The 16684-nt window shown below is 34.0% G+C and overlaps 1 protein-coding gene across 1 annotated transcript; it reads left to right on the top strand.

Moving 5' to 3' along the window:
• Positions 1–11897: 11897 nt before the first annotated feature.
• LOC139904472 (uncharacterized) lies at positions 11898–13758 on the top strand. Its single transcript, XM_071886401.1, has 2 exons — positions 11898–12508; positions 13382–13758. The coding sequence occupies exons 1-2, from the start codon at positions 12332–12334 to the stop codon at positions 13640–13642; spliced, it is 438 nt and encodes a 145-aa protein (XP_071742502.1). The 5' UTR covers positions 11898–12331; the 3' UTR covers positions 13643–13758.
• The last annotated feature ends 2926 nt before the right edge of the window (positions 13759–16684 follow it).

The following is a 16684-nucleotide window of genomic DNA, read 5'->3' as shown; positions in this document are numbered from 1 at the left end:
GGCGCACTCCCATGTAAAAAAAAAAATTTATTTTATGCGTGTTCGATTGTATATTGGGTTGGGTTGTTACAAGTGGTATCCGAGCATGGTCTAAGGGATTTAGGCGACTTGAGATAGGTGCCTAGACTTAGATTTATTTGTGTATGCGCTTTACGCGGGACTTGTAGGAGACGGGTCGGACCGGGAGTTGATTAGTGCTTAGGTTTATGTGAACTAACCTTGCGCTAATTGTTTTGTGTTGTGTTAGCAATCATCAAGCAAGATAGACGTTGTACTAGCAAGTTAATGCGACGTGCTCGCGTAACAATGATTAGCTACCATTGTTACGAGTTCAAATCGTGTCAAACAAGCGATGTACGACGATTGTTGGGCAAGATGGGGTAGTGTGGTGTATATGTATATACATATGTGTTAAGTTTTCTCGTTCGTTGCTTAACCTTTTTCGTTTTATAGTATGAAGACGAGAAACGAACCCGAGACCAATGAAGGGGGTTCGAGCGAGGATGCTAAGTTTACGGCCAAGGTTGAGGCCATTATGCAAAGGCGTCATGAGGCCTTCTTAGAGGATGTTAAGAAGATATTCTTGGATTCGATTGACGAGCAAGTAGTCAATCTAGTCAAGGAACAAGTTAAGATTGTTCTTAAAGAGGATAACGCGGGAAGACGAGACTTACACTATAAAAACTTCAAAGATGCTCAACCTCCCACCTTTGAAGGTGAACGAGACCCTCTAAAGAGTGCTCGATGGATCTCCGATATGGAGGGGGCTTTCCGTACTAGTGAGTGCCCTCTCGATAAAAAGACGAGGTTTGGTAGTAGCATGATGAGGGGTGATGCCAAGTTGTGGTGGGATGCGAAAATCCGACTTTATGGCGAAGAACAAAGTATGAGTTTGACGTGGGACGAGTTTAAAGAGGAATTTTTCAGGGAATACCGAACTTCGGCCAATCTTTCAAAGCTTAAGGACGAGTTACGTACTTTAAGGCAAGGGTCAATGGATTTGAACACTCTCAAGTCCACTTTCTTATCAAAGACCCAATTTTGCCCGGAGTATGACGAGAACGATCACATGTTGAAAGAAGATTTCTACCGAACCTTAAATGATAACTATCAAGAAAGGATTAGTAGGAATTCGGCGAAGACTTTTGATGAGCTATTTGATATTGCTAAGGGTTTTGAGTCGCTTGCTCCAAGAAAGAGTGACTTCACCTTTGGCAAACGAAAATTTGAAGCTACTAGCCACTCGAACAAGAAGAACAAGAGTGTGATTGAGAGCATCGGTAGGCGAAAAAGGGGGCTTCTAAGAGTTTTGGGCCCACGTGCTACAATTGTGGTCGACAAGGGCACTTGGCTCTTGATTGTACGAACCCATCTTCCAACAAAATCGTTTGTTTTAATTGTAACAAAGAGGGGCACAAGAGGCCGGAGTGTCCTGAATTGCGCAACGATAATGTTAAGCGATTAGAGAAGGTGGCGGGTACGGCTAGGGGTCAAAATTATTTGATGACCAATGAGGAGGCCAAGCAATCTAGCGATGTTGTCTCAGGTACTTTCATGGTTAATTCAAATCCGGCAAGGATACTCTTTGATAGTGGTGCAAACTTGTCGTTTGTGTCACCAAAATTTGTGCCTAAACTTAATAAACCGTTAGCTAAGTTAAGTCGTCCGGTAGAAGTTGAAATAGCGGATGGCAAGACGGTGCTAGTGGTTGATGTGTGTAAAAATTGTAATGTTGTGTTTGGTGTCGAAAACTTTAAAATCGACCTCATCCCGATGACTTTGGGTGATTTTGATATCGTTGTTAGTATGGATTGGCTCGATCATAATAGAGCCGATATTGCATGCCATGAAAAATCTATTCGAGTGAAGACCCCTTGTGGGGGAGAGTTAATTATTCATGGCGATAAACGAAGAAGACTTGTGCCGATATACACTTTTGCACGGGCACGTCGTTTTCTGGTCGGTGGTGGCATGGCTTTTCTTGCCCATGTTGTTGATACTCGTGATGAGCCACCACCCATTCGTGAAATTCCGGTGGTGATTGAATTTGAAGACGTTTTTCCGGATGAGTTACCAGGTGTTCCGGCGGAAAGACAAGTTGAATTTCGCATTGAGTGGGTTCCGGGGGCTACCCCCATTGCTAAAACTCCTTATCGTTTAGCACCAACGGAAATGCAAGAGTTGTTAAATCAAACCCAAGAGTTGCTTGAGAAGGGTTTCATTCGACCGAGTGCTTCGCCATGGGGCGCTCCGGTTTTATTTGTGAAGAAGAAGGATGGTAGTATGCGGATGTGCATCGATTACCGGGAGTTGAATAAAGTGACGATCAAGAATTGTTATCCATTGCCTAGGATTGACGATTTGTTCGACCAACTCTAAGGTGCAACGTATTTCTCTAAAATCGACCTACGGTCCGGCTATCACCAAATGCGGGTCCGTAAGGAAGACATCGAGAAAACGGCTTTTCGAACGCGTTATGGGCATTTTGAATTCGTAGTTATGCCTTTTGGTCTTACGAATGCACCGGCGGCATTCATGGATCTTATGAACCGAGTGTGCCAACCTATGTTGGACAAGTCGATAATTGTGTTCATTGACGACATACTTGTCTATTCGAAGAGTATGAAGGAACATGAACATCATTTGCGGAGTGTGTTAAAGACGTTGCGGAAGGAGAAGTTGTATGCTAAATTCTCTAAATGTGAATTTTGGCTAAGGGAAGTTCAGTTCCTTGGCCACATTGTGAACGAAAATGGTATTCAAGTAGATCCGGGGAAGATAGAGACGGTAAAGAGTTGGGGACGACCGACTACGCCTACAGAAATCCGAAGTTTTCTCGGATTGGCCTGTTATTATCGTCGTTTTATCCAAGACTTTTCTAAGATCGCTTCTGCATTGACGAAGTTAACGAGAAAGAATGCGAGTTTTAATTGGGAGAACGAGCAAGAAATTGCTTTTCGATTGTTAAAAGAGAAGTTATGTCAAGCTCCGGTGTTAGTGTTGCCGGAAGGTGTGGAAGACATGACGGTTTATTGTGATGCTTCTTTAAATGGGCTCGGGTGCGTTCTAATGCAAAGAGGTAAAGTCATCGCTTATGCCTCTCGACAATTAGAGGAACACGAGACGAGATATCCGACTCATGATCTTGAGTTGGCGGCGGTTGTTCATGCGTTGAAAATTTGGCGCCATTACTTGTATGGTGTCAAGTGTACAATTTATTCGGATCACAAGAGTTTGAAACATCTTTTTGATCAAAGAGATTTAAATTATCGTCAACGTAGATGGATGGATGTGGAGAAAGACTACGATTGTGAGATACTTTATCATCCGGGCAAGGCGAATGTGGTCGCGGATGCGTTAAGTCGAAAGAGTCATCACCCGATGTTACGATTGGGATTGTTACGTATGATTATTACTAACAATTTTCTTGAAAAACTTGGTGTGATTCAAATTGAAGCTTACGTTCACAACAAGCATGCGGAACGAATTGTGGGCAATCGGAATTTATTACTATGGGTTCACGTGGTTTGTTGTCTTTTCAAGGAAGAGTTTGGGTGCCTAAGATGGGGGATTATCGACGAGTACTACTTGATGAAGCACATAAGTCAAAGTATTCCATTCATCCGGGCGCGACGAAAATGTATCTTGATTTGAGAAAAGATTATTGGTAGCCGGGCATGAAACGTGATGTTGTAAAGTATGTTGAGCAATGCGTCACGTGTTTGCAAGTTAAGGCCGAGCACCAAAGGCCGTATGGTAAGTTACAACCGTTAGAAATCCCGAAATGGAAATGGGAGAACATTACCATGGATTTCATCACAAAGTTACCTAAAACGGCGAGAACCCAATTTGATTCGATTTGGGTGATAGTTGATCGATTGACGAAAAGTGCCTTGTTTCTTCCCATTCGGGAAGCAATATCATCAGAGACTTTGGCTAAATTGTTTATCAAAGAGGTAGTCGCTCGACATGGGATTCCTATATCTATTATTTCTGATCGAGATACTCGTTTTACATCTCGATTTTGGGAAAAGTTTCATGAGGATATGGGTACGCAATTGAAATTGAGCACGGCGTATCATCCTCAAACGGACGGTCAAACCGAACGTACGAATCAAACATTGGAGGACATGTTGCGGGCGTGTATTATTGATTTCGGTGGTAGTTGGGATGAGCACTTACCTTTGGTGGAATTCTCGTACAATAATAGTTATCATACTAGTATCGGGATGCCACCTTACGAGATGCTTTATGGGCGGAGGTGTCGGACTCCGATTTGTTGGGGTGAAATTGGCCAAAAGGAAATCGGGAGTACCGATTTGGTCTTAGAAACGAATAGCAAGATTGATATGATTCGGGATCATTTGAAAAAGGCTCAAGATAGACAAAAGTCGTATGCCAACAAACGTAGGCGAATGATCGAATTTCAAGAAGGTGACATGGTGATGCTTAAGGTTTCGCCATGGAAAGGTGTTATTCGGTTTCGAAAACGGGGAAAGTTAGCTCCTCAGTTTATTGGGCCATTTAAGGTTTTAGCTCGTGTTGGTGAAGTCGCGTATCGTTTGGAATTACCCGAAGAGCTTGCGGGGATTCATAATACATTTCATGTTTCCCATCTCCGTAAGTGTCTTGAGGATGATTCATCATGGGTGCCGTTAGACGAAATTGAGCTAAACAATAAGTTAGAGTATATTGAGGAGCCGATTGCCATACTCGATGAGAAGGTCAAAAGGTTGAGGCATAAAGAGGTTAGGACTTTTAAAGTTCAATGGCGTCGTAGTAAGGGTTCCGAGTTTACTTGGGAACCCGAAGAATTCGTGTTGGTTTATCTTCCCTCTTATCATGCGGCTTGGATCGCGAGGACGCGCTCCGATTCAAGTGGGGGAGAGTTGTAAGACCCTAATCTTCATTGTACAACAGAGTATATAGAGTACATAAAGTGTGGGAATGATTGTGCAGTTAAACAGAAGTCAGAGAGCAATCTGAGCTTAGTGCGCGCCGTGCACACCAAAGGGAGCGCGCCGCGCACTCCCTACTGTAGCCGGGTTTTTGCTGTTTTAATGAGATATTTTGATGGGCAATTTGGTAATTTCACTTGTAGATGAGTTAAAGGCCAGTTGGTCAGTTGTGGAGTATCATTAACTCCATTATCAACAACCTTATCCCCTTTACTTAAATTTTAGAGTGAGAGTGTGATTCTTGAGTGAGAAAGCTTAAATCTAAGGGGAAGAAGTTGTTCTCGGACCAAAGTGCGGGTATTAAAGTTGTTCATCCCCTCTGTAGCTCCGTTGTGGTTGTAGTGGTATGTTCTAACTTTAATTTCCTTACTTTGATTTTGTGTAAGGGTTAGGGTTTGGGTAAATGAAGAACATAAAACCCATATTTGGTGATTTTGGGTGTTCTTGGGTAAGATGGAGTCATGAAGACTCATTGGTAACTAACCTAGGGTTTCAAAGTGGTAATTGATGTTTATGAGTCCTAATTGGTTAGTTAATTACTAGCACACCTAGTTAATTAGTAAATGGGTGTTAGATGGGTTAGTAGATAACCCGAAATGGGTATGTTGACTTTAAATTAGTCAAAGGGCTAATGATTGACCTAATTGGGAAATATGGGTATGAAATACCCTAATTGTGTAATGGTTAGTGTTGTTGGACCTTAATCACTAGCTTTTAAGTGATTAATAATGGTCTTGACCCTTAAAGGGCGGTTTTGGTGAAAATGGGGCATTTAATGCATTTAAGTCATTAAATGCACATGAGTGAAGTGTTGGTATTTAGTCCAACAAGTTTGTTTGTTGATCGAGTACTTATATATTTAGGTACCTTGCTTTGAAGCTTGTGGAGGTATAAATCGTCACCAAATCGTTAAGGTGAGTTGAATGATTATATGCATATGTATGTAATGTATTTATTTGTATGCTATGGTATGAACCAAAGAGCCGGTAGTGCCATAGTATGTGCGAGCGTGCTATGATGTGAACCAAAGAGCCGGTAGCGTCATAGTACGTGTGTTATAGTGTGAACCAAAGAGCCGGTAGCGCTATAGCACGATTTGTTAGGGTGTGAACCAAAGAGCCGGTAGCACCTTAGCGTTGTTAGAGTGTGAACCAAAGAGCCGGTAGCACTCTAGCGTGAGTATGACTCGAGTTGTGATGTGAACCAAAGAGCCGGTAGCATCATGACAAATGCGTATGGTGTGAACCAAATAGCCGGTAGCACCATGACGCGAGAATGGTTAACCATGATTGTGTATTTTGTTTTGTAGCATATTATATTATGTCGATTATAGGTTATTGATTACGCTAGTAGCGATTTGTTGGAGATTATTAGCTTTGTACTTGAGATGGTATGCTAATTGTATTGCTAGCGTGTATGCGGTATATGTGTAAGTGATTGCAAGTAGGTATGTTATATATATATATGGGTATAATTATTGCATTCACTAAGCTTTGCTTACCCTCTCGTTGTTTATCTTTTTATAGGCTCCGACGTCGACAAAGGTAAGGGCCTTCGATTGGATTAGAGATCCCGCTTGTTGTTTAGGGGACGCTTTTGGGATGTGATAACTTTTGGAGTATGACCAAGATATGGGTAGTTTAACCCCAAATACCATGCTCATAGTGTCGTTTGGAATTTAAACTAGTGTAGTCGAAACTCGGACTTTCGTATGAAACTCGTAAAACGGCCGATGTGGGCCCCGTTTTGTAAAACTCATTTTATGTTTGAATCGTATGAGTTTTTCATATTAGAACATGTTGTGAAAAGCGTTTTGTCTAAATATGTCGGGAAGTGGGAGATCTTTATTCGAAAAATTGAAAATTCGGACAGAACTGAAAATAGGCCTGTGCGCGCCGCGCACCCTGATGTGGTGCGCGTGGCGCACTCCCATGTAAAAAAAAAATTTATTTTATGCGTGTTCGATTGTATATTGGGTTGGGTTGTTACAATATATATATATATATATATATATATATATATATATATATATATATATATATATATATATATATATATATATATATATATATATATATATATGTAGGATCAAGAGGGAAGTAACCAATCGGGGGGAAGCGGGGGGAAGTAAAAACTTTTTTTTTCGTTTTTTGAAAAAATCTTTGTTCACGAACATTGTAGATGGGATGAAAATATGAACATTTAGTAGAGACACTTTGTGATAAATGTTTTTATTTTGGGGGTAAAACGCTCGAAGAAGTAATATATAACAATTATCGTGTTTTTCGAGCGTATGTTGAGGTTTTAGCTATTGGGGTTTAGATATTAGGGTTTAGATATTAGGGTTTATAGGGTTTAGATATTAGGGTTTAGATTTAGGATTTAGATTGAGTTTTTAACACGAACGATTTAGAGTTTAGGGTTTGGTGTTTTGGGTTTATGGAATAAACCCAAAACACCAAACCCTAAACCCTAAACTCTAAATCGGGTTAAATTTTACTTCACAAAACATGAATAAAAAAAACGTTCATATTCTTCACGAACAATATTATCTTGAATGTTATGTTTGTCGATCGTTTTTCCGCATAAATAATAACATTCATCACGAAGTGTCTCTTCTAAATGTTCATATTTTCGTGTGATCTTGATGCCGGAAAAAAAAATCCAAAAAAAAGAATTTTTTTTTTTGCTTCCCCCAGCTTCCCCCCGATTGGTTACTTCCCCATTGATCCTGCCCATATATATATATATACCAGTTATATATTTTTTTTATTATTATCCTAATTAATTATTGATTTAATTAATAAGCAGTAGTTAATAATAAAATTATAACTAAATTAATCAAATAACTAAGTTACTTACTAATTAAATTATTAATAAAAATGAACTTTTAAAATTACTCAATACCACGGGCTCTTAAACTAAAAAGAATAATTGTTAATTTTGCACTATTATTTTATCTACCGTGTAACATATGGGCTCTAAAACAAATTGTAAAATAATTTTTAACTATTTTTAAACTACAGTGTAATGCACGGGCTCCATACACTAACTATTTTATAAAGTGATAGCAATTTAATAATTTTTTCAATTATTATTATTTTATTGAAAATATTAGCTCGAAAAAATACTCCGTAATTGTTTGATAAACTCGATTAACTTTGCAGGTTATTTACTCACCCGTGCATCGCACGGGCTCTAAAACCTAATATATATATATATATATATATATATATATATATATATATATATATATATATATATATATATACTTAAAAAAGATAATACTTCGTATCATATATGTCTATTTTAAACACTGAAACACATCATATATACCGACTTAAAAAGAATAATAAAGCGGGAGAAGCAAAATTAATTTTTTTCTTTTTTTTTTTTGAAAAAAATTTGCAGACATCAAGATCACACGAAAATTTGAACATTTAAAAAAGACACTTCGTGATGAATGCTATTATTTAGGCGGGAAAACGATCGACAAAAATAACATTCAAGATAATATTGATCGTGAAGAATTTTTTTCATGTTTTGTGAAGTACTTTTTGTCAAAATTTAGCCCGATTTAGAGTTTAGAGTTTAGGGTTTAGTGTTTTGAGTTTAGTTCCTAAACTCAAAACCCTAAACTCCAAACCGTTCGTGTTAAAAACTCAATCTAAATCCTAAATTTAAACCCTAAATCTAAACCCTAAACCCTAAATTTCTAAACGCTAATATCTAAAACCTCAAAATACGCTCGAAAAACACAATAATTGTTATATATTAATTCTTCGAGCATTTTTCCACCAAAATAAAAACATTTATCACAAAGTGTCTTTATTAAATATTCATATTTTCTTCCAATCTATAATGTTCGTGAACAAAGTTTTTTAAAAAAACGAAAAAAAAATTTGCTTCCCCCGATTCCCGTCGATTGGTTACTTCCCCCTTGATCCTACCACTATATATATATATATATATATATATATATATATATATATATATATATATATATATATATATATATATATATATATATATATATACTAGTGAAATTGTGACGTCCTCCAGATAGGGCCTGGAAGAATAACGTCACTAAATATATCAAATCACAGTTGTATAAACGAGAACGACTCTACATGAGACGTTTTGTTGAGTTTTGCAGTGGAAGATAAATATGTCTTTAATTGATATGATATGTAATGAAGACTCCAAGCATAACAAGTAATCATCATCAAAGCAGTAGATATACAGCGGAAGCAATATTTAAGTATCTGAGAATAAACATGCTTAAAAAGGTCAACACGAGGTTGAGTGAGTTCATAGGTTTGTCATAAATAATGATTTCAGTAATAGTGTTAGACCACAAGATTTGTTTTCATAAGTAGATCACTCAGATCCAGTCAAGTTGATCTCCCGCAGGATCAAAAAGTTATGCCAGTGCGTGATATTTAGACTAAACGTTGTTTGCCACATGACAAGTTGTTCTGTCATTGTCATTTAATTTCATTATCAATTAATACAAAGACTTAGTCAAATGTATCGGGGACGTTACTCCCGATAGGCCTATCCCCAATAATTAAGAATGCAGCAGCAATTAAAAATATCACTGTAGGGACTTAGTCGGACATAGCCAGGTATAGCATAGTTTAACAGTTGGTACTAATATTTAGACTAGAATTTCAAGTTTGCCCCGTAACAAGTTATCATTTATACTTGTCGGTTGAGGGCTTGCTGGTCATAGGCCAACATATCATAGTTTACTAGTTGATACGTGTAAAACAGTTATAAAAGTTGCGCATGTATTCTCAGCCCAAAAATATATAAAAAGGGAGCAGATGAACTCACGATACGATACGATAGTTTGTAGGATATGCGTATGATAGTACTGAACAAGTGTAGAGTTGTCCTCAGATTCACGAACCTATATCAAGTTTACATATTAACACGTATAATCGTAGTCGAACACGTTTATATGTATTATTATTAATAATATGCTTGTTGTATTGTATGTCATCTTAAAATAGTGAATTAAATATATTTATAAGATATATTTTAAATAAATAAGAAATGTTTATTATAAAATTATAAATATAGTTATATTATAAGTTTTAAACTAGTATTTATTTGGTAAAATAATATTAATAGTTATAAATAAAAATTGTATCTTTTTATGATAATGATAATAATAACTTAAATGAAATTTTAATAAGGATTATAACTTTAATTAAAATGATACTTTTAATAAAATGATAATAGTAATAATAATGCTAGTAGTACATATGATAATAATAATCGTAATAATAATACAGTTTTAATAATAATAAAATGTTATATGTTAATAATAATAATAATAATAATAATAATAATAATAATAATAATAATAATTATTATTATTATTATTATTATTATTATTATTATTATTATTATTATTATTATTATTATTATTATTATTATTATTATTATTATTATTATTATTATTATGAGAAGGAAACTACCTTATTCAAAAAAATTGCCCAAGACGGGACTCGAACCCGCAACTTCTCGTTCACACCTCTAACACCTTAACCATTCCCTCTGCTTCTCTTTTCTAATTTAAATCCCCTTTTTATTACTTATAAGCCATATTTATTTTCTGTATTTTATTCACCTTCTTCTTCTTCAACAGAATTAATCGACAGAACCAAAAAAAAACATTTTAAATCTTGATAAAAATCGATTTAGTATTTAATATCCAACATGGAAACCAGGTATTCGAGATTAATTAACAAAAAAAAATAAAAAGAATTTTAAGGATGCTGCTGCTGTCGCTATACTTTTAAAAAAAAATAATGATTTCGATTTCAAGCATGAATTGGACAATTATTTCAACATGAACTAGGTTCTAAATTGTTCATATAAACTTTATGAATCATCAATTGGATCTAAAACATCAAAACAATTATGAATTTTAATGAAGAACACGAAGTTTGACTTTTATTTTTAAAACTTTGACTCAGGAATTCGATTTTAATACAACGAATTGGAATTTGATGTTTTGCAGGTAGTTTTCGTGGGTGATTCCTAATAACACTACAATTCTAGATTTTGAAAAACGATTCGAATTCGTGATTTTTGAATAATTGAACAATAACAGAGAATATACGAGAGTTTTTTTTTATAACTTTTCTGTTTTATTTTCAATTAGCAACTCTCTTAGTATATATATGATAATGATGTGGTTAATCATACGTGTAATGCAGTAATCTTAATAGTTTGTTTAATGATACTGGGTGACGATGAATCCATCAACTAGAACCGAAAGATAAAGAAAAGAGAAAAAAAATACATATACAGCTCGATCATGACTGAAAAAAAATAGATCGTGTTTATCAAATACCTAATTTTTATAAAAATATATATAAAGCAGATATTGGGAAAAATAAAATAAATACTGATTCTTGGTTATTTAAAAAAATATGTAGTGATCTTACCTAATTTAGGTATTTTATTTTATTAAGTTTAATAATTAGTAATTATATTAATAATTATACAAATTAATAATAATTATATTAAAAATAATCATTTTAATAATAATCGTAATAATTGTAATAATAATAATAATCTATTACTACCTAAATAGTGACACCCTGTATCATAAATCAGCCTAATTAATTCCATGCTATTTATTCCTACAATTACAATTTTAATACGCTTATTCCATGCTAATTATTCCTACAATTGCAATTTTAATACGTTTACTATATTAATATCTATCTTCTATACCTAAAGAGTGACTCTTGACACCATAAATATGCTTATTTATGTCCAGCAAAATATTAATGATCTAATAATAAATATTAAAGGATCTAATAATAATTGTGTATAAATAGAAGATGTGTATTACAAAATAATGAAAAAAAATATAAACATTAAAGCAACAAAATGTTGCACCGTGCTATAGTAACTAAGACTTGGAAAATAAAAAAATATATAAACATTATTTCCTATAAAACTCATGTGCCTTCTGCTGACCTTCCCAACTTCTCCACCGCTTCACATGCTCACTTTCCTTCATTCATGGTCCTCAACAATTAACCCTAAAATCTCAGCCAATTGAATCGCCATCCACCCGATCCCAAATTCACCTCATAAATTCGTGCTTTAAATCCTTTAAATTCGGTTCCATCCAATGTCATAAACCTCAATTGTAACCGTAATTTCACCTGCATAACCCTGGAAAATAGAAAGGCACATTAATTTTGGAATCAACATTTCAACTCAATGCAACAGTTGCACACTCCTTCGTCTTCCTTTTCCGGTCATTCAATCATGGGTATAAATTGCAATGCCTGCCACTATTCTTATGCATTATTACATCCAAACAATTTTAGTCAATTGCAATGGCTCAAGCTAACCAAACACCCACATCTGATGTCGAGAAAAGGTCATACGTTTTTCTGCATGAGCTTGAAGTTGGAAAGGAATCCGAGGTGAAGGTTATGATTTGCCGAAGCTGGGATACTCATACTCCTTACGGGAAATATTTGAGCACAGACTTCATCGCCTCTGATGAAAAGGTAGATTTAATTTAGATTTTGTATTCGTTATCATGTATAATAGGCTATTGTGTATTCGTTATCATGTATAATAGGCTGAACTGCCTTTTTTTTTAAATTAGGCTGAATTGTATATGATTTGTCTTTACATGTGGTACATTGGACCTTATCATTCATTTATCAATTGATAGAATTGATAGGCTGATTCTTGATAGTTGTTTTTTTTTTTTTTAAATTACACAGCCCTATATGAATTGTGTTTACATGTGGTGAATTTGAAGTTACTCAGAACATTATGCAACCTAAATTTATTTATGCTTCGGTAACTATATAGTAGTTTTTTTTTTAAAAATTACACAGCCTTATATAAATTGTCTTTACATGTGGTACATTGGACCTTATCATTCATTAATCAACTGATACAATTGATTGGTTGCTTCTTGATAGTTGACTTCATTAAAATTACACAACCCTATTTACATGTGCTAAATTTGAAGTTGGTCAGGACATTATGCAACCTAAATATATTTATGTCAGTAAATATTATGGATATTTTAATTGCTTATAAGACAACCCTATATGATTAGTCTTTAGATATGGTTGGGAGTTACTCAGCATATTAAGCAACCTAATTAGAAAGCAGAGTGGTTTAATCATTCATTTGTCAATGGATGGAAAAGGTTGATTCTGGATATTTTATTTCTCTTTAATTAGGCTGGCTAATTACAGTGTTAGATGTTGTCGTGTCTCAATTCTCATTTATCAAACCAAGAATCCATCATTTATGAAATGTATTTTGATGTTAATGGATTTTAAAATTATTTCCCTGTATTTTTATTTGGTTTTCCTTTGATGTCAAATATAATTGAACATTGTGTTTTCGATGTCACGCAGGGTAACGCCATTCAGATGACTGCCAGGAGTAACGTCGCCCATCATTTCATCTCGAGGTTGAAGGAGGGCACTGTGTACTTGCTGAATCACTTTGAGGTCATCCCAAACAGGGAGGAGTACCGTATTTTGCGAGACAACAAGCTCATGATCCAGCTTAATGGTTCGACTTTCCTGAGACAAGAGTCTGGGGCTGATCTAAATTCATTTATCTGTCATCCCACTCTTGCTAAGGATGGTGAACGTGCAAATCATTGCAAGTAAGCTAATATGTACCCACATATCTATATCTATATTTTTATTTACAATCTATTTATATCTTTGTGTCAATTTAATATTTTAAAGTTGATTTAATGAAATTTAATATGACATGTCTTATTTTACGCATACATTTTTAGGAAATCTCATTATATTTTAATTCATGACATTAACTGTTTTTTTACCAATACATTAAATTAATATGAAAAGGTAAAGAAATTTAAAGATTTGTCTATAGTATTAGATAGGATGCAAAAAGATAAATTATCTACTCATGTTCTTTTACTCTTTAGGTTCATTGTTACGAGTGACTCCAAGGAGCAGAAGGAGATTACTGAGCAAACCATGGATGACTAGGGTAGCATGTGAGCTGGAAAATAAGTTTCGTTTTCGCATTAATAAATAGGTCATGCTAGTGAACTATATTTCTGCCGTGTCTTTCGTCAGGAAAAAATTGGGGTATTGAAGTTTTTCTTTGGTTTTTTGTTGCAACTTAAAATAATAAAACACATGGTTTTGCAATTTCCAATTGCACTTCAATAGTACTCATTTGATTATCTCTTTTCCATTTTGGTTATTTTGATTTATGATAGTAGCGTGTTTGGTAGTTTCTTATGCTCAATGGTTTTTCCCCTTATGTTATAACCATGTTGAATTTCAGAGACCCATTAAAAGCTGATAGCATATGAATATTCCGGTGTTTGGCCTTTACTAGTATTGTAAATTCATGAATTTCTTATTCCTCCATTCATTTCCCTTACTTTTTATCAGCTCCGACCGCTAACCGTATAAAATTTCGTGCAACGCACGGACATTGCGACTAGTAATAATAATAATAATAATAATACGTGTTAAATGACGACAATAATAATTATAATCTAGTAATATTAATAATAACTATTAATCAATAATAATAATAACAAAAATAATGCTAATTATCAGTAATAATGATATTTAATAATTTTAGTAAAAGTGATAATACTAATAATATTTATAATATATTAGTAATTATATTAATGATAATGATAATTATTAATAATGATAATTATAATAATAGTAATAATATAACAACTATATTATCTAGTATATGATTTTGCATATTTGATTATAATTAAATCGTATTCTAGATTATATTTCAAGTTATTATATATATATATATATATATATATATATATATATATATATATATATATATATATATATATATATATATATATATTTTAAGTATTTAAAATTATTTGTTCGTGAATCGTTGGAATTACATAAAAGTTAGGTTTAAATTTTATCGGAAATTTTCGGGTTGTTATAGTACCTACCCGTTAAAAGAAATTTCGTCCCGAAATTTTAGTTGTTGCCATCAATCGGCGTTGTTCGTACATAGACGAGGATATTTACGTTTTATTTGGTTTTCACGTTCCCAGGTATCCTCGGGGCCTTGCGTGAATTCCAACAGATAGAATATTGTTTTGTTTTAAGAGTTAAAATCATATGAACCATAATTTCTACAGGTTCTTCTATAAGGTGCATTTTATCATTAATGCGGAGGTTATCTAAAGAGTTAACAAGAGTGTCATTGATTAGGTTTTCTCATAAAGAAATAATGACGCTATACCAGCATTTCAATACACATGAAATGTGTTATGAATAATAGTGAGCTTATATAAACCTTGAGCGTTTATGCCACAATATTAGGGTAGAAAAAATAGAAAGAAGTTCATGAAAATCACGGTCATGAAATTTGATAGAGATCGTCATTGTTTACAACAAGAACATTTTAATGATGAATATGAGTTAAAAATAGAGTTTTATCACCTTTGAATAATTCGGATGAAACGACTCGATTATAGGAAGAGTATAAACGAAGCTATCGCAAAAGATTGAAATGAGGAAATTAAATGTTCGCTTTAACTTTTGACGTAGTCACGATTGATTTCCGGAATTTAAGGAATTAAAGAAAATCTTTATAATCTTTATAAGATGTGATTCTCCGGTAATTAAGGAGTTTGAGATTTTCTTTGATTAAATGCGGTGAATTGCCTCGATTGTTGTGCCTGGAATTTAGCTATAAATTAGATTCTTCCATTTCATTATCTTCACCACTTCTCAATTCATACTTTCTTCCTCAATTAATACTTCCAAAGATTGTGAAAATGCTCCACCTAGTTCTTATCCTGGATATTTTTCTGACTATTGTTTCAGTCATTCTTCTTTTTCATTTACCACCAGAGGAATTTGTTTTCTTCTACTTTTATCTTGGGATTATAGTGTTTTTAATTCTCTCGTGTCTTTAAGTCGCTATACGTATTGATTTACATGATTTGTAATTTCGGTATCGTTATCGGGCTTTATATTTTCCCTTATATGTCGAAGCTCTTTGCCTTTTTATTCTCCTCTCGACTCTAAGTAAAGCGAGTAATGGTCCAGAATTTGTAGGTATGAAGTTTCGAATGATCATAATATATAAAGTAGAAAGGAAAGGTAATAGCACGATTTGATTTGTCAAATTACCAGAATATCCAGAAAGATAGAACTATCAATAAAATATGTTCTTGATATGTTTAGAGATTTAAGTAGAATGTAAGAGTCGTGTAACATGGAAAATGATGATTATAAAGTCTATGAATCATCATCTTCCATTAAAAATTTAGCATGACTTACTGTAATATAATCACGTTGGCCTGACGTCATTATATTATACTAACTCATGCTTCAATTCCCAACACTTCTTCAAAATATTTATAATTTAAACTTGAATTTTACAGAATTTAGAAACTTAAACAATTTCCTTTATGATGTGATAAAGATATCGCAAAGAGATAATTAATTATGGACAAGAATCGTTATGAAGATATCTTCAGAAATATAGAGGATATTTATAACGAAGGATACGATGATATCTTAGAATTTCTAAGATCCAATGACGAGGAAAATTCTTCTATTTCCTCTGCATTTAATGCTACCATATCTGAATCATTAGTTATCAATCCGAGATGGTTTCAAGAAATTTTATTTTTTAGATGATTAAACGCTGATTGTAATCGTCAACAG

This window comes from Rutidosis leptorrhynchoides, chromosome 4 (assembly GCF_046630445.1).
Source record: "Rutidosis leptorrhynchoides isolate AG116_Rl617_1_P2 chromosome 4, CSIRO_AGI_Rlap_v1, whole genome shotgun sequence".
Classification (NCBI taxonomy): Eukaryota; Viridiplantae; Streptophyta; class Magnoliopsida; order Asterales; family Asteraceae; genus Rutidosis; species Rutidosis leptorrhynchoides.
This window is presented reverse-complemented; position numbering and strand designations above follow the sequence as displayed.

Coding starts and splice junctions, on each gene's coding strand:
- LOC139904472 (XM_071886401.1), top strand. CDS start 12,332: ATGGCTCAAGCTAACCAAACACCCACATCTGATGTCGAGAAAAGGTCA. Junction 12,509..13,381: donor TCATCGCCTCTGATGAAAAG/GTAGATTTAATT, acceptor GATGTCACGCAG/GGTAACGCCATTCAGATGAC.